This window comes from Hyla sarda, chromosome 3 (assembly GCF_029499605.1).
Source record: "Hyla sarda isolate aHylSar1 chromosome 3, aHylSar1.hap1, whole genome shotgun sequence".
Lineage (NCBI taxonomy): Eukaryota > Metazoa > Chordata > Amphibia > Anura > Hylidae > Hyla > Hyla sarda.
In genome coordinates, this window is record NC_079191.1 from 183,151,826 (window position 1) to 183,176,635 (window position 24,810).

General features: G+C 41.9%; 1 protein-coding gene across 5 annotated transcripts in view; it reads left to right on the forward strand.

Moving 5' to 3' along the window:
* Positions 1 to 18,908, forward strand: part of ARHGEF10 (Rho guanine nucleotide exchange factor 10) — a 203,456-nt gene extending 184,548 nt beyond the window's left edge. For all 5 annotated transcript variants that reach the window (XM_056565682.1, XM_056565685.1, XM_056565684.1 and 2 more), the window contains 2 exons: positions 13,109 to 13,231; positions 17,230 to 18,908. In XM_056565682.1, the coding sequence (XP_056421657.1) occupies positions 13,109 to 13,231; positions 17,230 to 17,756 (650 nt within the window). In that variant the 3' untranslated portion in view covers positions 17,757 to 18,908. The remainder of the gene's footprint in view (positions 1 to 13,108; positions 13,232 to 17,229) is intronic.
* The last annotated feature ends 5,902 nt before the right edge of the window (positions 18,909 to 24,810 follow it).

Sequence of the window (24,810 nt, forward strand, 5' to 3'; positions counted from 1 at the left end):
TAAGTGGGGTGGCATGACAGGACTCATTGCACAGCATCAGAGGTGCAGATAACCTTCAAACTCACCTCCTGTACAGTTAAGAGTTAATATGTATGTTGCAAGATTGTTCTATATCTCAGGAACAGCTGAAGGGATTGGGGTTAGGAATACATTGACTTACTCAGGATCACCCATACTGACTGCATGTATATTCAGGTTAGTGGAGTTGATCAATCTCTTACTCTAACCTGGTGAAGTTATGCTCTGATATTTGGCATTACTCAAAAAACAGACATATTGGAGGAGATTTATCAATACCTGTTCAGAGGAAAAGTCAATCTGTTGCCCGTAGCAACCAATCAGATTGCTTTAAGTTTTTTGGAAAAAAGGTCTCTGAAAAATAAAACAAACTTATTGGTTGCTATGGGCAACTGGTCAACTTATCCTTGGCACAGGTTCTGATAAATCTCCCCAATTGAGTCTTATAGCAGTTCTAGAAGCAATCTCTCCCTTAGGGATAACGTATGCTTGTTCTAGAAGGAAAGCTCACCCCCCCCCCCCCCCCCCAGCTGAAAATGTGATAAAAATGACAAATAGATTATTTAATATTAAAACCATCCACAGAAACAATAACAATTGAATGTGTTTTTTTGCAGTGTAATTTCATTCATATTTATTGTACACTAGTATTTATTGTACACTGTACCCGGTGTTTCCCGTTTTTTCCTTCCTAATCCTTTTTGGGGAGGAAAATCAACAAAGGAGGAAGCTTTTGACTTCATATCCCATCCTCATATATTGTTGTCATATCCCAACCTCCTATCCCGGCCTCCTATCCCGTCCTCCTATCCCGTCCTCCTATCCCGTCCTCCTATCCCGGCCTCCTATCCCGTCGTCCTATCCCGTCCTCCTATCCCGTCCCCCTATCCCGTCCTCGTATCCCGTCCTCCTAACTCCACCTCCTAACTCCACCTCCTAACTCCCCCTCCTAACTCCCCCTCCTAACTCCCCCCTCCTAACTCCCCCCTCCTAACTCCCCCCTCCTAACTCCCCCCTCCTAACTCCCCCCTCCTAACTCCACCTCCTAACTCCACCTCCTAACTCCACCTCCTAACTCCACCTCCTAACTCCACCTCCTATCCCCACCTCCTATCTCCACCTCCTATCTCCACCTCCTATCCCCACCTCCTATCCCCACCTCCTATCCCGACCTCCTATCCTGACCAGTAATATGTGTACCAGGTATTGAAATATCTCCAGCCGTACGGAAGTTATGTGGGAACATACATTTCCCATTGATTTGCCTGGGACTTTAAACAAAAACACAGACACTCACAAATTGGGGTAGTTAAGGGTTAAATTAACTATCCTATATTTTAAGTGGACATATAGGTAACATGTGACCAAGTATTACCGAAATATCTCCAGCCATTTTTAAGTTATGCAGTAACATATATTTCCCATTGACTTGTCTGGGACTTTAAACATAAACCCTGCCCCTGGCAAATGGGGGTGAGTAAAGGTTAAATCACCTATCCTATGTTTGTTGTTGACATATAAGTAACATGTGTGCCAAGTTTCATGTTAATATCTTTAGCCGTTTGGACGTGATGCTGGAACATACATATATACACACGTTGAGTTTTATATATATCGATTGGCCCAGATTTATCAAGCTGTGGGAGAGTAAAAATAGAGAGCTTTTCCCACAGCGACCAATCACAGCTCAGCTAACGAGCTCTGGTAAAGTGAAAGCTGAACTGTGATTGGTCGCTGTGGGAAAAACACCACTTTTTCAGTTTGATAAATCTGGGCCATTAATGTGTCCGTATAATCGCTGAAGATTTGTGTACATATTTGCTAAATACATGTGATCTATGCAAGTCTATAGGAAAGTGGTTGTCTGTGGAAATAGGTGACATGGAAAACATATGATATGAGGGTGTGCTAAAGAGATGTGGGGGAGCAGGATCACCTTTTATGTGGGCTGTGTATGAAAAATATCATAGCAGCTCCTCTTCTACACAATTGCTCATGGGTGGAAAAAACTGTTAATAATTCAGGATACAACACCGCTCATGCAAAATGGATGATTGATGTATCTACCCTTACCCCCGTTATGTGGAAGGAGGTAGAAAAAAAATACTATACCACAGTAGTTGGTGCTAGGGATCTTTTGATCCAATCTAAATATCTTCTTTGCCTGTGTTATACTCCTGAGAGACTTAAAAGGATTAAGGGTATTGTCCTCTGAGTTACGTTTCCGCTGCTCGACGGAGGTGGGGGGCACTTTCCTTCATGCAGAGGAAAATTGTACAATTTCTACATGATCACTTGAAATTCCCATTTATCCTTACTCCCAAAAGTCTGTTTACTGGGCCTTATTAACATTGTGTTCATGAGTTCTCACGGTAGGCTACGTATACACTTTCTTCTATTCTGGGGTAGTGATTATGGTCTGGAAGGATTCAGACACTCCTCCATTGTCAAGGTAGATCTGTCTGGTAAATAAGTACGTCACCCTTTCCCAAGCCCTGTATATTAGTAGGAAGTTCCCCAGTAAAGTATGGAAACTGTGGCTTCTATTGAATGAAACAGTTGATGTCCTATGCCGGGATGTAAGAAGTAGTTGGAGTTCCTCTTCTGTTTTTTTCTTTTGTCTTCTGTACTTATGGCAGGGGTGGGGGTGTGCTGGTATGTGATGTGTTTTCTGTTTCATGTGCATTGTATTTGGGGCCCATGGTCCCTGTTTTTATTTGTGCTGTGTATTAAATTGCTGCCTTCAATCCCCTGATAAGGGCCTTGGAAGCTCTTAGACTTCTACCCGATACCTAATGAACAATTGTCCCATGTTGTGCTCCTGGAAGCTGACAGTGTTTTGTCTGACTGCCTAAGGTTTGCATACCGCGCTGTAACCCTTTATGTCACACACAGTTTTGTATTTTGATTTTTGTTCTAATGCAAAATGATAAATAAAATCTTTACAAAAAAAATTCAGGATACAGAGAATATAGGAGATTTATCATTCTTTTCAAACGTATGGCTTTTATATGACCATTTTTTTTTTTTTACTTTTGCTTACATGCGACCTATTTATCAAATAGTCGCACTACCTTGATAAATTAATCGCACGTAAGCAAAATCCGGGAAACCCACTTACAAAAGCATTTTTTAAAACAGAAAAGTTTTCCCTTATGTTAATAGCCGAAGTTCTTTAACAACCCTGTGTGAATGTGTGTGTGTGTCTGTGTGTAGAGTTGCCACCCAGCCGGTATTTTATTGTATTCCCCTGAGTGAAGGGTAGAGTGGGTGCACGTCAAGATTAACTATTGGGTTACCTGTGGCATGTGGCTGCATCATCAGTGTCAAGGGCAGCAGCTGCGACATTTTTATCTTCTGTATCAACATAATTTTTTGCAGCGGGATTATGTCCAGCAGAAGGAGGTGAGGGATGTGTGCTTCCTGCTGTGACCCCCCGACCTACGATGGCCCCGACATATGATCAAATCTACATACGATGGCCTCTCAGAGGCCATCGCATGTCGATGTCAGCATCGACATACGATGCTTAAGCTGCTGCCAGATAGCAGCTTAATGTTCCCCGTGTGGTGCGGTGAGTATTACTTACCCCTCCACGATGCTCCGGGGTGCCCTTCGGGTCCAGCGCTGGTCCTCCGGTGTCTTCTCGGCCCTCTCCGGTGACGTCAATACGAAGCTTCGCACACCGTCCCGTCATCCAATAGGAACGGCATACGCAGCGACGTAATGACGTCGCTACGTAGGCCCAGTAAGGCCTTGCGGAAGACAGCGGAGGACCGGAGAAGACAGCGGAGGACCGGAAAAGACCAGGAGAGCCCAGCAGAGGATCGGAGAAGACCAGGAGAGCCCAGCGGAGGCCCGGAGACACCAGCGGAGACCCGGGGACACCATCGGGAGCGGCTGGACGCGGTCCGGAGCGGCGGGGACAGGTGAGTACAGCTTCCTATACTTTACATTGCACGAATCCCTCAACATACGATGGATTCGACAAACGATGGCTCGTTTGGAACGAATTACCATCGTATGTTGAGGGACCACTGTATATGCAACTCCATGCAAACACAGCCAAAGGGCATGCTGTGAGTTAGTTATCCAACAGATGGAGGGCAACATTTTAAAATACTGGCATGCCTTTTGAATGTCTGAGCATGCTTGGATTTCTAGTTTGGCCCGATCTATTGTGAAAATGTTCATCTTGCTCTAGCATTACCACAACTCCCAGCATGCCCACACAACTAAATGGCATGCTTGTAATTACTGTTGTGTGCCTAAAGCTGTTGTATAAGTCAAAATCCAAGAATGCTTGCACAATCAAAAGGCATGATGTGCGTTGTAGTTAACAAACAGCTGGATGCACACAACTAGAACTACCAACATGACCTTTTTGTGAATGCTTGTAGATAGAGTTATGCAAGAGCTAGTGGTATAATGTTACACTACCTCTGGCATTACTCAAACTCCCAACATGCACAGACAGTTCAAGGGCATGCTTGGAGTTATACCTTTATTCCTACAGCTGTTGCAAAACTCCCAGGATGCCATTTGTAAAGTAGTAGAGCAAAATCAGACATGGAAGAAGTGAAATCTCTGTGAAACATGACCGTGTGTATGTACTGTAAGGCTACGTTCACTTGACCATTGTCCCCCATTCATATTTTCTCCGTTATTACCTCCTAAACAGACCATTCTAATAACGAATGCAAACTTATGCAAAAGGATGCCATTTAGTGGCATCGATTTGCAACAGTTTTTCATCCGTTAGTATCAGCCGTCTGCAGACTCCCGAAGCTGGGACTCCTTTCCATGATTGGAGTAGTAGTTCCCTGGCTGGAGGAGTCTGCAGGTGGCTGGGGAGGCTACATTAGTGTTTATACTACTACCCCCATCATGGAACAGAGTCTGTTCCATGTTGGAGGTAGTAGTACAGGGGATAAGGGATTGATCGTACCGGGTCTCACTTCTGAGACCCGATGCGTTCAGCAGTTATAAAGCAGGGGAGCGGGCAGCATGCTACGCTCGTCTGCGATTTATATACTGTGTAAACTTTCATTTTGAAATCCCCCGCTGGGAGCCCTGAATGGCTGGCACTGAGGAGCCATTCAGGGCTCCTGGCAGGGTTTTTAAACTACTACTTTGTCGCCCAAATTAATGCCCACATGCATGTTTATAATAATTAATTGGCCCCAGTATGTTTATAATAATTCATTGGCCCCAGTGTGTTTATAATAATTCATTGGCCCCAGTGTGCTTATCCTTATAACCCCCCCCCCCCCCCCCAGTGTGCTTATTCCCCCTCCTGCTGCCTGCTCCTCATCTTCTTGGAGCAGGGCAACAGCGGGACATGTGCACAATGAATGAATGTCCCACATGTAGGCTTCATTCATTCATTCGCCAAGAAGATAAGGAGCAGTCAGCGGGAGGGGGAATAAGCACACTGGGGCCAGTGAATTATTATAAACACACTGAGGCCATTGAATTATTATAAACATACTGGGGCCAATGAATTATTATAAGCACACTGGGACCATTGAATTATTATAAGCACACTGGGGCCAATAAATTATTATAAACACACTGGGGCCAATACATTATTATAAACACACTGGGGCCAATGAATGGAATAATGAATAATGGGTTGTTTATGAAGTTGTCAAAATTCTTACACAATTATTTTGTGCCTTATTCTATTTTAACACAGCATTAATTTTAAAATTTAGTGGGTACTAAGGTGTGCAGTGTGCATTTTACCTTAAAATGAATAGAGTTAATTAATATATTAACGTAGTAGCTTTGTTTCATGATGCAGAAGAAGAACAGTTGTTAAAGTGGGTGTTAATTTCCCTTTCTGCAGACGTATGCACTTTCTGTAAACCAGGTTGGACCTGGAATACATCTGGACTTTTAAATGGAGATGTGACTTTGTTTCTTCATAAATAGCGACTAACGCATTTGATAAATACATGACCACTGCAAAATAAAAAATAAAAATTACTACTTGAGCAGATTTCAGAAATGTGTGTTGGAAAAAGCTAAAATTTAAAAGTAAAAAAAATCTACTACTGAGCTTGATAAATCTCCTTCATAATGATTAGAAATGGTTATTCCTCATGTTCATGTGACAGCTCATTCTAAGAAGTCACCTGAAACAACAGTAACACTTCAAACTCTTCCCAGGAGAGACACCGCTAATGTTTGTGCTTCCAGTGGAGCAGATGATGTCACGAGTTGATATACTGTAACTGTTTCCAAGTGTGTACGTATTATTAAGGTCTAAGGCGAAATACCAGCACTTCAATTTCAAAAGCAAAATATTCCAGGTGTCCCAAACAATGCTTGGAAGTTCACCAAGTACTGGTGCAGATATGTCCAACTACATTTCATGAATGCAAGGCTGGCCTGGTGAGGAAAATGAGTCCTATTGGAAAACACTTTAAAGGACAACTGCAGAGTTAAAAGGGTACTCCCGTGAAAAACGTTTTATTTAAATCAACTGGTGCCAGAAAGTTAAACAGATTTGTTTATCAAAATAGAAAAATTAGGGTATGTGCAGCTCACAGAATAAATTAGTCGAGGCTATATGGAATGTACTTACACCAAAAAAGTACAAATATAAAATAATTTGTAGGAAGAAAAAGGTACCAAGAAGCCTCTAGACCAATACCATAAATGGTACATGATGGTTAGTTACAGAAAAATAAAGTCGGACTGTGCTTCACTTTAAATGATGAAAAATAATTTATTATAAAATAATTAAATTAGACATTCATATAAATCAAAACCATAAATTAATACCTCCTTACACAGGGCCCTTGTGGGGAGGCAATATGAGATAATATAAAACAATAAAACATTAAAATCCACTTATATAGTGAAATCTTCCGCTAATCCAGCATTGTATAAACCGGCATAGTTCACTTTTAATAAAGTGCACTCCGTATTCATATATGTTATGGAATTTCAAGATTTTAAAGACAGCTCATGTGGTTGTATAGTTACCAGCTCCCATAGATGGAAAAAGGTTCTTAGTGTAATAGTATGGCTGGATGTCCGAGAGGCAGATGACAAAGGCTGTGGAGGCTGTGTCCAGCGCTGGCATGTGCTTGCGGCGACGGGCTCGGTTGCCACAGGCCTAGGAGAAGTCGCCGGTCACGGAGGTAGATGGATTACTCCGGAGATGGAAGCAAGTTCGGAGGTAGATGGATCTGCTCCGGGGACAAAGCAAAGCCTCGTGGAGGGCCTCTCGGCGTCTGATGATGGCAAAGCAGGTAGATGCAGCCAGGTGTAGATGCAGGATATAGCAGAGCTTTACAGGAGTGGTATCGGAGATAGGGAGATGCGGTTGATGGATTGCGGTAGTCGCGCAGCAATGGTCTCTTTCTCTAGACGCGTTTCAGGGTACTTTATAAACGACCCTTTCCTCAGTAGTCGTGCGGTAATTGTCTCTTTCTCTAGACGCGTTTCAGGGTACTTTATAAACTCTCCTTTCCTCAGTAGAGATATCTCTACTGAGGAAAGGGTCGTTTATAAAGTACCCTGAAATGCGTCAAGAGAAAGAGACCATTGCCGCACAACTACCGCAATCCATCAACCGCATCTCCCTATCTCCGATACCACTCCTGTAAAGCTCTGCTATATCCTGCATCTACACCTGGCTGCATCTACCTGCTTTGCCATCATCAGACGCCGAGAGGCCCTCCACGAGGCTTTGCTTTGTCCCCGGAGCAGATCCATCTACCTCCGAACTTGCTTCCATCTCCGGAGTAATCCATCTACCTCCGTGACCGGCGACTTCTCCTAGGCCTGTGGCAACCGAGCCCGTCGCCGCAAGCACATGCCAGCGCTGGACACAGCCTCCACAGCCTTTGTCATCTGCCTCTCGGACATCCAGCCATACTATTACACTAAGAACCTTTTTCCATCTATGGGAGCTGGTAACTATACAACCACATGAGCTGTCTTTAAAATCTTGAAATTCCATAACATATATGAATACGGAGTGCACTTTATTAAAAGTGAACTATGCCGGTTTATACAATGCTGGATTAGCGGAAGATTTCACTATATAAGTGGATTTTAATGTTTTATTGTTTTATATTATCTCATATTACCTCCCCACAAGGGCCCTGTGTAAGGAGGTATTAATTTATGGTTTTGATTTATGATTTATATGAATGTCTCATTTAATTATTTTATAATAAATTATTTTTCATGATTTAAAGTGAAGCACAGTCCGACTTTATTTTTCTGTAACTAACCATCATGTACCATTTATGGTATTGGTCTAGAGGCTTCTTGGTACCTTTTTCTTCCTCCAGATTTGTAAATCAATTCTATTAAAAATTTTTAATCCTTCCAGTACTTTTTAGGGGCTGTATACTAAAGAGAAATCCAGAAAAAGAAATGCATTTCCTCTGATGTCATGACCACAGTGCTCTCTGCTTACCTCTGCTGTCCATTTTAGGAACTGTCCAGAGCAGCATATGTTTGCTATTGGGATTTTCTCCTCTGGACAGTTTCTAAAATGGACAGCAGAGGTCAGCAGAGAGCACTGTGGTCATGACATCAGAGGAAATGCATTTCTTTTTTTTATTTCTCTTTAGTATACAGCCCCTAAAAAGTACTGGAAGGATTAAGATTTTTTAGAAGTGATTTACAAATCTGTTTAACTTTCTGGCACCAGTTGATTTAAAAAAAAAAAAAAGTTTTCCACGGGAGTAGCCCTTCAAGACACTTATCCCCTATCCACAGGATAGGGGATAAGTGTTTGATCGCAGGGGGGTCCGACCTCTGGGACCCCCGTGATCTCCGGAACGGGGCCCCTGCATTAGCGCTCAGTGAAGGTACGCCCCCTCCCCATACAGTTCTATGGAAGAGGTGGGGAGGCAAGAATGCTGCCTCCCCACCTCTCCCATAGAACTACATGGAGGAGGCTTGTCAGCCACAATGTCACGCTGCGGCCGGCACACCTCCTGCACAGGAGAGCCGCGGCAGAGCCGTGGCCCCTTGCAGGAGATATCGGCGGGTCCAAGCGTTTGGACCCCCGCTATCAAACACTTATCCCCTATCCTGCGGATAGGGGATAAGTTGCTTTCGGCCGCAGATGGCCTTTAAGCAGGTGTTCAATAGCGTCCCCCCTCTTACAGAGCTACTGTTTTGTGGCACTACTAGAAGATAATGTGTAAGATTATGTGATATTTGTGTTATTACGTTATAAGCTCTAAATATTTGTGTTATTACGTTACCTGCCTTAGGACAAAAAAAAATCTTTTCAGTTTACACCTGCAAAAAAAATTTGGACAACAGAAAATGTAACAGACTGACATTATTAAAATCTTGGTCGTTTTACTTTACTTTAATATTGTCTATTAAACAGATGCAAAATTGTCTTCATATTAAAAATCTGCTCCATCTTTATGACTGATACAATGGGAATCAGAACACCTACCATTACAGTTCCTGAATATGTTGCTTTATAAGTATGAATTAGGTCTATGTTTCTCTAGAAAAGAGTTATAATAAACCATCCTGCTTCTCTTAGTCCAGTGATGCACCCACTCTCAAAATCTGTAAAGTTGGCAAAATGTCTTCCCTGTGCGTTGTAGAGGTACACTACCCAAAGGTAGCCTCTGAGCTCTGAAGCACTTTTAGGCCATGTTCACATGGTGGAATTTCCACGTGGAGTTCCAACGGGAAATTCTGCTGGAATTTATTGCACATTATGTTCAATGGGATTCCACTGTCCCATTCAGACAACATTATTTCCTTGGTAGTATGTCTGCCACGAAAATTCCACATTCCACAAAAATATAAGTCCAGTCTTATAACTGTGAGGAATTGTGGGTGGAACCCATTGAATTCAATGATGCTTGAATTTCGGCAGAATTCTGTGTTTAGAGAACACCGAAATCTTGCGAAATTCTGATGCAATTCTGGCAGAATTCCGCAGTTTGAATTTGTGCGGAATTACGGAAATGCTGCTGTGTGAACGTAGCCTTAAACCCTCTTGCGGCCAGCAAAGTGTTTAGTCAGACCACACCTGTAATGATTTACATACCTGCCTAAGACATAATTGCATGCTTGGTTTTGCAGCTGTCCAACATTTCTATCTGGGTGCACTTGTCAGTGAGTGTTCATTAGGTCATTGCTGCACAAAGGGGTATTCCAGGCAAAAACTTTTTTTTATATATCAACTGGCTCCGGAAAGTTAAACAGATTTGTAAATTACTTCTATTAAAAAAATCTTAATCCTTCCAATAGTTATTAGCTTCTGAAGTTTTCTGTCCAACTGCTCAATGATGATGTCACGTCCCGGGAGCTGTGCATGATGGGAAAATATCCCCATTGGAGCTGCACAGCTCCTGGGACGTGAGTCATCAGAAAGCAGTTAGACAGAAAACAGCAACTCAACTTCAGAAGCTAATAACTATTGGAAGGATTAAGATTTTTTTATAGAAGTAATTTACAAATCTGTTAAATTTTCCGGAGCCAGTTGATATATAAAAAAAGTTTTGGCCTGGAATACCCCTTTAATGAGCCTTTAGTAGTGGGGAACCTGAAGAATTCCTTGAACACCAGCCATGTACAAATACAGCCATGGCCGTAAATGTTGGCACCCCTGAAATTTTTCAAGAAAATGAAGTATTTCTCACAGAAAAGGATTGCAGTAACACATGTTTTGCTATACACCTGTTTATTCCCTTTGTGTGTATTGGATCTAAACAAAAAAAAAAGGGTGGGAAAAAAAAGCAAATTGGACATAATGTCACACCAAACTCCAAAAATGGGCTGGACAAAATTATTGTCATCTTTTCAATATTGTGGAAAAATAAGATTGTTTCAAGCATGTGATGCTCCTTTAAACTCACTAGGGGCAAGTAACAGGTGTGGGCCATATAAAAATCACACCTGAAAGCAGATAAAAAGGAGAGAAGTTCACTTAGTCTTTACATTGTGTGTCTGTGTGTGCCACACTAAGCATGGATGACAGAAAGAGGAGAAGAGAACAGTCTGAGGACTTGAGAAGCAAAATTGTGGAAAAATATCAACAATCTAAAGGTTACAAGTCCATCTCCAAAGATCTAGATTTGCCTTGCCTTGTCCACAGTCGCAACATTATCAAGAAGTTTGCAACCCATGGTTTGCAACCGTGTCTTCCAGCAGGACTATGACCCCAAACATACGTCAAAAAGCACCCAGAAATGGATGGCAACAAAGCGCTGGAGAGTTCTGAAGTGGCCAGCAATGAGTCCAGATCTAAATCCCATTGAACACCTGTGGAGAGATCTTAAAATTGTTGTTGGGAAAAGGCGCCCTTCCAATAAGAGAGACCTGGAGCAGTTTACAAAAGGAAGAGTGGTCCAACATTCCGGCTGAGAGGTGTAAGAAGCTTATTGATGGTTATAGGAAGCCACTGATTTCAGTTATTTTTTCCAAAATATTAAGTTAACGGTGCCAATAATTTTGTCCAGCCCATTTTGGGAGTTTGGGGTGACATTATGTCCAATTTGCTTTTTTTTCCCCTCCCTTTTTTGGTTTTGTTCCAATACACACAAAGGGAATAAGCATGTGTATAGCAAAACATGTGATACTGCAATCCTTTTCTGTGAGAAATACTTCATTTTCTAGAAAAATTTCAGGGGTGCCAACATTTACGGCCATGACTGTACATCCAACAGGAATTACGAAACCAAGGGTTTGTTCACATAAAAAATTGAAGAGGCAGGAAATCTAACCTCAAATTTCACACTCAATGCACATGTGAAATGTTTTATAATCCATGTAGAAATACACAGAATATTGTGTTTTCCACATTGAAAAATTTACATGACAGTTTCTGAGAATAATAGATTTTTTTCTATGTGGTATAAAATTTCCCAGTGTACTAAGAAAAAAACGCTTTAGATGCAGAAATTGTTGTGGATTCTGGATTCTATGTCCAAATCAACATGGGTTTTAGCTGTGTGAACTTGCCATGACAGATCATAGATGCTGAGAGTCCTCTAGAAATTAGCAGGGTGTCCTGCTGCTAGGTCCCCATCAGTTGTCTGCAGTCTGTTTGAGGATCCCAGCAGCAAGCATTTAAATGGGCAAATGGGCACTGTCAGATACAAAAACTTTCGATATGTTGTAAAGCATGCTTAACCAATAGGTTTTACAATTTCTTTCATTAGAAAATGTTCAGTATTTCATACTGAAAAAGCCAAAGAACTGCCCCCCCCCCCTGCCTGCTTGGATGCATACTAGTCCTGCTATGTCCATGCATCATCACCTATGTCATGGACACACTTCCTTGATTGACAGCTGTGATCGCAGGGATCACAGCTGGTGGAAAAATCCTCCCACTGTCAGCTTGTGTCCCGCTACTGTCAGTGAGGACAAGCTGGGAGTTGTAGTTTTTCTAATATTAGGGGAGATGTGAGCAGACAGCATACTGAGGGAGGGGGCGGAGACCTGCACAGTGAGGCCACACCCCCTCCCTTTGAGAGGAATTCAGACTAGTGAGCTAAATTAAAAGTGTAATAAAGAAATAAATAAAGGTGCTAGACACATACAAATTAGATGCACATGGTCAGGATTAGGTACTGAGTGATATATAAAAAAAAAAAGTATTTTTGTTGGATCTGATGGGTATGCTTTAAGCATTTAAAGGGGTTATCCAGCATTTCCCTAAATTCATATTTTGTTGGGGGCAGGAAAAACAAACAAACTAAACCAATACTTACCTAGTCTTGGTCCCATTCAGCGCAGCCCGTCCCCCCGATCTTCTGTCTTCTTTCTGTTATAGAGATAAGCACTTAGGGGGAGATAAATCAAAACTTGTGCAGAGGAAAGGTTGGCCATAGCAGATCGCTTCTTTTATTTTACAGAAGCATTTTCAAAAATGAGAGAAGCGCTCTGATTGGTTGCTATGGACAACTGGTCGACTTTTCCTTTGCACAAGTTTTGATGAATCTCCCACTTGGTGAGCAGATGGAGCTACATCCTCAGATAAAAGGATGTAGAGCAGGAGGCACACTAAGGTTTTCTTTTTTCTTAATTTTATTTATTTATTTTTTTTGAATGTCAGACTGACTTTTTTTTGTAATTGTAGGGCAGCAGCATGTGTCTGTGACTAGTTTGCTGGTCTGTCATGGATTGCTAATGGTTGGAACAAATCTCGGTGTCATTGTAGCATTTCCCGTCCCTCGCCTACAAGGAATTCCAAAAGTGACCGGTAAGTGCTGTCTGGGGAAAATTGAACAATAGTGTCAAGTACCATCTGCAAGAAAACAAAGCCAGTGTGCTCTCAGTTATGTACACTATGGGGGAAGATTTATCAAAGTCTGCGGAGAGAAAAAGTTGACCAGTTGCCCATAGCAACCAATAAGATCGCTTCTTCCATTTTTCAGAGATCTTTTAAAAAAATGAAAGAAGCGATCTGGTTGGCTGCTATTGCAAACTGGTCGACTTTTCCTCTACGTAAGTTTTGATGAATCTAGCCATATATATCATTTTAAGTTTCCCAATGCGGTGTGTCACATATGGCACACTTATGGACAACACCTGTTGTTGTAGAACAAAGTGGTAGACACAAAGGCAAAACATAACATTAAGAAAGAGGCACACTTAACCCTTCCAATGGAAATCACTCTGACCTTCCATTTGATGCATCCTGTTTCACTGACTGCTGGCTGACTAATTCACACATCTGTAACACCCCGTGATTTGTGATGTGGGTGAAGCTATAAAACATCGCCCTGGTGTTTATCCTTTTAGCTGCGACTAGATACCTCTGCCAAGTTAATGGAATCTCTCACCAACTTCTTTATTTGTCTTGTAACTCAGAACACCGGAAACCTGATGATCTTGCTCATTTGACACTATGTCATTGTTTTGTTTTGCTCTGTTTTTCAGCCTAGTCAAGCCGCTTTTATTTTCTTGATAAATGTGTTCTTTTTAACTTGTTTTTCTGAACTCTGGTTTTAATTACATCAATGTGAAGAACCTTTCAAAGCACTGAGGGGAAAGGTTTTTTTTTATTTTTATAATATACAACAGAGTACGGGGGAGATTTATCAAAACCTGTGCAAAGCAAATGTTGCCCATAGCAACCAATCAGATTGCTTCTTTCATTTTGCAGAGGCCTTGTTAAAAATGAATTAAGCGATCTGATTGGTTGCTATGGGCAACTGGGCAAGTTTTCCTCTGCGCAGGTTTTGATAAATCTCCCCCAATGTGTCTTTTAGTTAGAACCAATCTACCCAATATCTTTCTTATTGTAAATGTAAATGGATGTTACACATGAGCACTTTATAGAAGAATTTCATGCACGTGTAGGGAGAGCCTGGGTTACCAAAGAAGAGACCTAAGCTCAGTAAGGCTAAGTTTCCACTTGTTTTTTTTCTGGCAGTTTTTGGATATCTGCCACTACAGTTTTTGAGCCAAAGTCAGAAGTGGATCCATAAGGGAGGAGAAGTGTAAGTCCTTCCTTGATATCTCCTATTCCTTTTGAATACACTTCTGGCTTTGGCTCAAAAACTGCAGTGTCAGTTTTCCAAAAACTGCCAGAAAAAAAACCAAGTGGAAACATAGCCTTATAAGTATCTGTCCACGACTTAACGTCTCTACACACAACAACATTAACAACCAAGTGGCATGCCATAATGTTCCATGATAGAAGTTGCTATGGTTATTGGAAGCAAACACCTACTCATATGCAGAACGACTCCACATTTGGTAAATAATATGTACGTAATCTATGCATGATGATGCGATTCCTCTATCCTTAACTAAAATCTGCTGCTATTTACTTTTTTCCAGTGTATAATAGCTAAAGTAGATGTATAAGAAAACATGCAATGCATTGATAAGTAAGATTAATGAGAAGATTGTAACAAGACCACAGTGACTTTCGTTATTCTTAGGGCCCGTTCATACTACTATTTTTTCAATTCCGCTCTGGAGTTCTGTTGAAAATACGGGCAATAGCCTCCCATTGTTTTCAGTGGGATTCTGCTGCATTATTCACACTACCCTCAGTCCGCCAAAAGAATAATTATGGTAGATGGCGACTTCAGGGGATGGAGCAGGGTTCAACAGCGCTGACCAGGAAGACACGTCAGGTAAGATCAGGAAGGTTTAATTAATAAAATGCGACCCGTTTCACCACGCTTGAGCGGATTCAAGATGCCTTATGAAACCGGGCACGTGTCTTTCTTGGTCAGTGCCATTGAACACTGCTCCATCCCGTGAAGTCGCCATCTACGATGATTATTCTTTTGGGGGACTCTGAGTAGTGTGAATAATGCAGTAGTAGTGTGGTTAGTGTGAATAAATTACGCTATGGAGTGCTCTTGTCTTTTGTTCTAAAAGAATAATCATGTCCATTATTTTAGTGGAATGTGTTGGAAAATGCATTGCTGTCTATGGAGATGACACATTTCCAAGTTGGTCCTAGTGCCGGCTTGTTCTGCCTGCGTCCCCTACAGATGGAATCTCCACCAATGCTGGCAGCACTCATACGTCTATTTTCCAAAGACGTCCTCTGGATATATCGCAGAGTATGTGCACTCATGGCGAGGCCTGTTCTGAATGGGACCTTTCCTATGAAACTGCGGCATGGTCTTGCTCAGCCTGCTGCAGTTTCAGGGTCTTGGCAATCTTCTTATAGCCTAATTTTGGCCCAATTTATTGACAAGGTTTAGATATTAATAGCTGTGTGTTGAGTTTTATTTAGAGATCACAACCTTAAAGGGGTACTCCGGAGCTAAGACATCTTATCCCCTATCCAAAGGATAGGGGATAAGATGCCTGAATGCGGGGGTCCCGCCAATGGGGACCCCCGAGATCTTTTACGCAGCATCCCGTTAGAATTAGTCCCCGGAGCGTGTTCGCTCCGGTTCTGATTACTGGCGATCATGGGGACGGAGCATTGTGACATAATGGCTCCGCCCCCGTGTGATGTCACGCTCTGCCCCCTCAATGCAAGCCTATGGGAGGGGGCGTGACAGCTGGGCTATGTCCCCGTGATCGCCAGTTATCAGACCCGGATTGAACATGCTCCGGGGACTGATTCTAACGGGGTGCTGCGTGCAAGATCACTGGGGTCCCCAGCGGCGGTGCCCCCAGGATCAGGCATCTTATCCCCTATCCTTTGGATAGGGGATAAAATGTCTTAGTGCCAGAGTACCCCTTTAAACACTGTTATACAGGCTGTACACTCACTTTACATTGTAGCAGAGTGTCATTTTCTCAGTGTTTTCAAATGTTTAAAAAAAAAAAAAATTTTATTTATGTGACGAGTGTACTCACTTATGTGAGATACTGTGGGTTTTTAGAAACATCAATGAAATAAAAAACAAATTTATATATATATATATATATATATATATATATATATATATATATATAAAGGTTTGCAGCACTACTTAGCTCATTCCACAGAGAAAATTAGAGTGCCTGCTCCATCACAACAAGAGGTGCAGCACTCCACAAAAATCCAAAGGCGCAAAAAATCTTTATTCACTTCATGTCAGTAGCAATGTTTCAGCTGCATACAAGCAGCCTTTTTGCCCATCACTGTCATGGCTGCGGAGTCCATCCGGCATTCCCGCGCATGCCTGATCTTACGATTTCCGGTTAAGCTCCTGAGCTTCCGCTTTCTCTGTGCGCTCCGAGCCTGCGTCTGTCACTGTGTAATGACGCTGCCGGCGCTGCCATTTGGCATCATACAGGTCCCGCCCAGAGCTTCCGTCACTGTGAGTTTTATTTATGTTTGTATATGTTCTTTTTACACTGTATTCACGCGATCTTGTACACCAGCTATGCTATATATGAGTGTCAATTGCACTGCACTGTTGTATTTCATTGTAATGATATGATCTTGTGATCTCAATTTTGTTTTGGTAATTATGCAAATGCATGATGTCACTGTGATGTCACGATATCCACCATATTTATATGCCTCCAGTAACACTGTGTAATTGCTTGATAAAGGCTGCTTGTATGCAGCTGAAACGTTGCCCTTTTTGAACTTGATGGAATAAATGCTTCTACACGTTTTTCACCACAACTTGGAGTGCTGCGGTCTTCTTGCATATTTTTATATATATATATATATATATATATAATTAATTATTAAAAAGATATATGTTGTCATCCATGTGTACATTATGTTGCATAAATATATAATGCTGTTGTGGATAATAATAGCAGCTTCATTTCTTTTTATAGGAAGAGGAATGGTGTCTTACCATGCACACCATGGTGCTGTCAAATTCCTTGTAATGGCAACTGCTGTGAACAAAAAACACAAGCGGACACCAAGCAGATCTAGCCAGACTTCAAATGTGGGAGAGAAAACAGAGGACACTTGCAGTGCTCATGTACACAATGAGGAGGCCGGTACTTCTACAGCCAGCAACAATAATGACAGCGCTGTTTGGCTTGGGGGCTCCATGGGGTCCATTGCACAAAAAAGTGACTTGTCTTCTTCCTCTGGGTCTCTCACACTGTCACATGGCTCAAATTCATATGACCTAGGGAGGGAAGATTGCACTCTTTATGATCTTTTAAGTGACCCTAACGTACCACCACAAAGCGGACGAAGACAAAGAGCAAGGAAGCTTAAGGCAGACTCTGTCATGGTTATCTCTGGTGGACAGGGTCACAGAAGAGTAAACAAGAAGCACAAACCACAGCGTCAGGAAGAGCCGGTTTCTTCTGCTATGGTTTGGCAGATCCCATTGTTACACAGTTAATGACACACAGATGTACAATAAATGTGTGCCATAGTTCATACAGTATTCCTCTGCATCTGCGCCTTCTCATGGTACATCTCTTCGGTAACACTTAAAGGGGTACTTCACTGCCCCAGCGTTTGGAACATTTAGTTCCTGAAGCTGGGTGCGGGGTTGGGTGATGTTATGGCCACGCACCCTCAATTCAAGTCTATGGGAGGGGGCGTACGCCCCCTCCCATAGACTTGCATTTAGGGGGCGTGGCGTGAAGTCACAAGGGGGCTTGGCCATGATGTCACCGCTACGCAGCCCACACCCAGCTTTTGGAACTAAATGTTCTGAACGCTGGAGAAGTGGAGAAGAACTAATGACCACAAATATCTATTTTTTTTTTTTTGTTCTTGTTTGTCTCTTTTGACGTGATGAGCTATGAGTGGCCTCTCCAAACAGGTACGGTCATGGATGGGAACAAGAGGAAACTAGTAATATAAGACCTACTGAAATGTGATACGCCATTTTATGTGAATTATAAATGAGGGGAATGTGCCCAACCAAACAGTATAAGATGGAACATGTTGTGTGTCTTATGAACTTTCTAGTGGTTACTCAGAGCTCAAATGAATGTCTTGCATTATTACTGTGCATGTAAACCAATGTGTTATCACTAAAGTCTATGGGCCTAGTTTATGGATGAGTGAACATGAGTGATGGATGTGTCGGTTTGTAATATGTCAGGGCTAATGATGACTTTTAATAATATACACTTACGGTATATGAAATATAATGGTTTCAAAGAATATCACCAAAAAAAACATGTTTTATTAAAGTAAGTATGGTAATATGGCTGTAATTCAGAGGATTTGTTTTCTACGTCTGTGGTAAACTCATTATACTTGTCACAAACCGCATTATTTCATTATTCGCTATCTGCTACCAGTAATTTGCTTTTCAATTAATTTGTGTGTCCTTTAGTCATTTTATATTGGCAAGTATAAAATACACCTAATACGCCATTATTTCTGTTACTTTACCACTGGGTAATCTGTGAATCTGGACATTTCAGTCAGAAGTTCATGTTGTCCGCCATGTTTATGTGCAACGTATTGCTTCATTACAAGTGTAATTGTTACAACCCTGCCTATATTGTAATAGGAGACAATCGGGCAGATTTATTAGGTGAGCCGTTTCTTAAAGGGGTACGCCACTAAAAAACATTTTTTTAAATCAACTGGTGCCTGAAAATTAAACAGATTTGTAAATTACATCTATAAAAAAATCTTGATCCTTCCAGTACTTATCAGCTGCTGTTATGATCCACAGGAAGTTCTTTTCTTTTTGAGTTTCCTTTCTGCCTGACCACAGTGCTCTCTGCTGACACTTCTGTCCATTTTAGGAACTGTCCAGAGCAGGATAGGTTTTCTATGGGAATTTGCTCCTAACTGTGGACAGTTCCTAAAATGGACAGAGGTGTCAGCAGAGAGCATTGTGGTCAGACAAAGGAAATTAAAATAGAAAAGAACTTCCTATGGATCAGCTGATAAGTACTGAAAGGATTCAGATTTTTTAATAGAAGTAATTTACAAATATGTTTAACTTTCTGGCACCAGTTGATTTAAAAAAATGGTTTCCAATGGAATACCACTTTAAACTGAACATTTTCTTTATAAGGCTCATCAAACGTGTTGAGTGGTAAAGATTTTGTATACATTTGACTCATTTTTGGCTGCATATGTGCCACAAATGGAAATTTCTATTACACTGATTAATGCCATATAGGATAACGTCCCCTCCTGCTAAGCTGTGAATGTTTTTGTTGCAACACTGAAATAATGACCAAATTTTTCTGCAAAATGGTGAACAAAGACTTGCAACTTTTTTTTTTTTTCCTTTGGCGCTATGATATTCAACCCGTTATTTTTATTTATAATATTGCCTACTACAGCCCATGTAGATGCATATAAGCATGGTTTCATTGGTACCTCAATATGAATCGGGGCTGTGGAGTCTGAGTCGAGGAGAAATTTTGGGTACCTGGAGTCGGAGTCAGGAAACAATGCACTGACTCCTACTGAATTTAGATTGGAATTGAAAAAATTAAAAAGCAAGTTTAAATGTCCCAATTCACAAAAAGTTATAAGTAATGACTTCTCTACTTTAAGAATAAAGACCAATGCATGCAGTGCCTCACTTAACCGCAAAACGAACACGTTAAGTGACCATGAAGAAGCATGCTTTTCATGAGCTTCACTATATGGCACACAACGCACAATTAGGAGCGGCAATACTTATACTTTCCATAGTGTTGTGTTCTGCTGTTACAGGGAACCCATGGGTAACCTAGCCTCTCACTGATAAGGGATTAAGTAAATATGTTTTTTGCAGGACTAGAGACACTTGTATAAGTGAAGGCAATGGAGGGTCAATAGTTCATGACTGAAGCTGTAAACCATTGGAAAAACTGCTGCCATTCAGCTGAGGCTATAGAAACTTGTAAACTTGATTGTTAGATTAAAGGGGTACTCCGCCCCTAGACATCTTGTCCCCTATCCAAAGGATAGGGGATAAGATGTCGGATCGCTGCGGTTCCGCTGCTGGGGACTCCCGGGAATGCCGCTGCGGCACCGTGATATGATTACTGCACAGAGCGAGTTCGCTCTGTGCGTAATGACGGGCGATACAGGGGCCGGAGCATCGTTACGTCACGGCTCCGCCCCTCGTGATATCACGGCCAGCCCCCTCAATACAAGTCTATGGGAAGGGGCGTAGTGGTTGTCATGCTCCCTGCCATAGACTTGCATTAAGGGGGCGGGCCTGGATGTCACGAGGGGCGGGGCCATGACATCACGCTGCTCCGTCCCCTATATCGCCCGTCATTACGCACAGAGCGAACTCGCTCTGTGTAGTAATGAAAGCGAGGTGCTGCAGCAGCGATCTCGGGGGTCACCAGCAGCGGGACCCCGGTGATCTGACATCTTATCCCCTATCCTTTGGATAGGGGATAAGATGTCTAGGGGCGGAGTACCCCTTTAAACTTTAAACATGACTATGGGATTCTACTAGGGAAATCATGTTTTATAATAAATGCCCCTTCCTGGATCCTCCCACTGCCCTATCTTCAGCAGCAGATCAGCACACAAACTGTTCAATACAGTAGACTCTTGGCTTCCCAGCCAGTAGTCCTGTGGTAATGACATGTATGTTGCCTTTCTTTCCTTCAAGGAATGTATAAAATACATTCGAATATTAATACAGAGGAGTCGGAGTTGGAAGTACAGAAAACTCCGGAGTCGGAACATTTATCTACCGACTCCACAGCCCTGATATGAATATAGTATGAATAGTTTATCAATAGAATCAAATACATGTGCTCTATCAATCTGTGTCGGATGACTGGCAATGCGGGGCAGAGCTTCCTCCCATAGACTTGCATTGAGGGGGCGTGTCCGTGAAGTCACGAGGCTCTGGCTCTGCACCAGATGCTCTAAACGAATGCCGGGTGCAGCAGGGAGATCCCGGGGGTCCCCAACGGCGGGACCCCTGCAATCCGACATCTTACTTATCCCCTATGCTTTGGATAGGGGATAAGATGTCTAGGGGCGGAGTACCCCTTTAAAGTGGAACTCTGGTACTTAACAACTTATCCCCTATCCTTGTGGGCGGTCCAACCGCTGAGACAGTCCTCAAACTCCTGTCCGGCACCCAAGCTCTCCCCGTGCACAGAGTGGCCACCTTTCCATGCACTGAGCTGTGCCAACACTCCACATCCATGCATCTCTAGGAGCCTAAGATACAGCGCCCATGTATGTTCATTAAATTTTTTGGGAAGAATCTGGCAGTTCTGCCTCAAAAGTTCCACTATGGAACTTTCCTCACTTTCCTATCCTGAAATTACGGCAGCACAGGGACAACAGAATTAAGCTAGGCACACTGACAAATAAGAAGAGGTTGTGGAGACTGAGGAGCAATGTGTACACTTCATAACCTAGAGAGCTAAATCTCCCTCTCCTACTAAATGTAGATCACTATGCAGAGAACTGGCTGTGAGGAGAGTGACCGAGCATGTTAGGTGGACATGCACACTGCTATACGTGCTAAACACCAGGTAGCACCACGTAAGTAAATGTCATAACACTTTACTGAATAATTTTTAACAACATTTAGATGACATGCATTTTCTTATGTTTGCAATTAATATTTAATCCCTTGCCGCAAATGGACATTCATTAACGTCCATTTGTGGCTCCCAAGGTATGATGCGCGCTCAGCAGGATAGCAACCAGGACCCACGGCTAATGCCGGCCAATGCTGATCGGGCTGATGTCCGGCATTAACCCTTTAGACGCGGCGATCAAACTTGATCGCCGCATCTAAAACTAAAGTAAACATTGCTCAGTGGTGCTGTTCGGGACCACTGCGGTGAAATCGCGGCGTCCCGAACAGCTTGCTGGACAGGAGGAGGATCCCTACCTGCCTCCTCACTGTCCGATTGCTGAATGACTGCTCCGTGCCTGAGATCCAGTCAGGAGCAGTCAAGCGGCGATGTTATTGCATGGCAGTGATCGGTGTAGGTGATCAGTGTGTGCAATGTTATTGTCCCCTATGGGTGCTATAACATTGCAAAAAAAAAAAAAGCCAAAATAAAGTGTTAATAAATGTGATGTAACCCCTTCCCTAATAAAAGTTTGAATTACCCCCTTTTCCCATTAAAAAAACACTGTGTAAATAAATGTGGTATCGCCGTGTGCCTAAATGTCCAAACTATAAAAATATATCGTTAATTAAACCGCACATTCAATGGCGTACAAATCTAAAGTCCACAATAGCGTATTTTTGGTCACTTTTTATACCATAAAAAAAAAATGAATAAAAAGTGATAAATGTTACCGATAAAAACTTCAGATCACGGTGCAAAAATAAGCTTATATGGAAAAATAAGTTATAGGGTTCAGAAGAGGAAAGTTTTCAATGTATTAATTTTGGTGCATGTAGTTTCAGTTCTTTTTTGTAGTAAAATAAAATCAAACCTATATAAATTGGGTATTCTTGCGCCTGTATGGACCTACAGAATAAATATCAGGTGCAATTTTTTACCGAAAACTGCACTACAAATATTTTTTTCTGGTTTCGCCATAGATTTTGTAGTGAAATTGTTAATGGTATTACAAAGTAAGATTGTTGGCGCAAAGAACGAGCCCTCACATGGATTTTCAGGTGGAAAATTGAAAGTGTTATGATTTTTTATAAGGTGAGGAGGAAAAATCAAAAGTGCAAAAATGAAAAATCGCCAAAGAGGGAAGGGGTTAATGGTAGGACATACCATTCAACATAAACTTCCATTAAAAAGGACTGACAATTTATTGTTACAGTACAATGCTCACAAGTACTCACCGATACCAATTACTGATACCTTGCATGGCATCCATTTTTATTATTTTTTCCTTTTAAAGTGGCGGTTATGTAGTACCAATGAATAAAAGAAGATATAGTAGTAAGTCAATCACATTACCTGTTATTAGGGGAAAGTATCCTAAAAGATGTGTTCATCATCCATGACACCATCACACTGTAGTTTTGCAACAGCTGGAGGCACACTGCTTGGGAAACACTGATCAAGGACATGACACAATTTGAGATTATTAGCCCATGCATCCCTAAGCCTACATACCAATTGGCATTACAATAACCAGTCAGGAACCTTAGCAAGTGTCCTGTCCCTCCCTGCAACAGCCATGTGTATTAGTGACAAAACCAGCTGAGCAAGGACCATGCCCGACAGCATTTACTATGAACCCAGCAAGTACTAAGCAGCAGCCCTGACCAGTATGTGCAGTAAGAGCAGCCAGCCCCCAGAGATCCAGCGGGTGGGGAAGGACCTGCAGGGAAACACCACCCTCTCTGTCATCCAGAAGGCAGGAGGAACCACGATCTGCTCCACATGAACCTGGTATCTGACTGCATAATCCGGAAACATGTGCAACCTGTCCTGGCTAGGCAAGGGGAAAGGTGAGTAGCAGGTATTGGTACATAAGCATGAGTATAAGTAGCTGTGCAAATATCAGTATCAGGACATCCCTAAATATCATCTGTGGACCAATAGCACTATAAACACTAGTTGGATTTTTTATTTTTTTTAACAAGGCTCATGTTGAAGAAAAGTTTCCAAAATTAACAGTTAACATTTCAGTCTTGAGAAACTTGAAAGATGTCTGCAGGGTCTTAACACACAAAGCAACAGTATACTACTAATCCCACATCCTATACAGGTATAATCACCTTTTTTGTTTGTTTTGCCTCTCTGTGCTTCTCCTTTGTGAAGATATAGCTGGCAGAAGGGTAGCAGAAAACTGTTGCCTTTCTGTATAGTGAACATCTACTCCAGGCTGTTCTATCCCCCTAATTCTAACTCTCCACCCTCTAGTGCCACTGAAAAACCTCTTACAATATGGTTGGTTTCATACAAGTGTGAGGATCGGTTTCCACTCTGCACTGCAATTTTTGAGCCAAAGTCAGAAGTGGATCCATGAGGACAGATAAGTATAAGTTCTTCCTTATATTTCCCATTTCTTTTGAATACACTTCTGGCTTTGGCTTAAAAACTGCAGTTGCAGTTTTCCAAAAAAAAATAAAGAAACGCTAGAAAAAAACCTGTGTGGAAACCTAGCCTTAGGTTTTTTTTTCTGCCTTTTTTTTGTTTTGTTTTTGTTTTTTAAACTGCCATTGTTGTTTTTGAGCCAAAGCCAGAAGTGGATTCAGTAGGAAGAAGAAGTAGAAGTCCTTTCTTTATATTTCTTATTCAGTTTTAATATACTTCTGGCTTTGGCTCAATAACTGCAGTGGCGAACCTTAAGGAGTTGAATTCATTGACATATATTAACCTTTTACACTATTCTTTGGACAAAAATCTAAAAAACATGTTTTACCCAAATATCAGAATAGATGTTGTGGAAGAAGCGCAACTTGGTTACTCAGAAACTGCGGCGAAAGGAAAATCTACAGATTTGGGAGATGCTGTGACCAGTGGTGTGGTGGAAGGTGGTGATGGTGTCCAGGTAGGCAGAGATGGATTTCATGAATT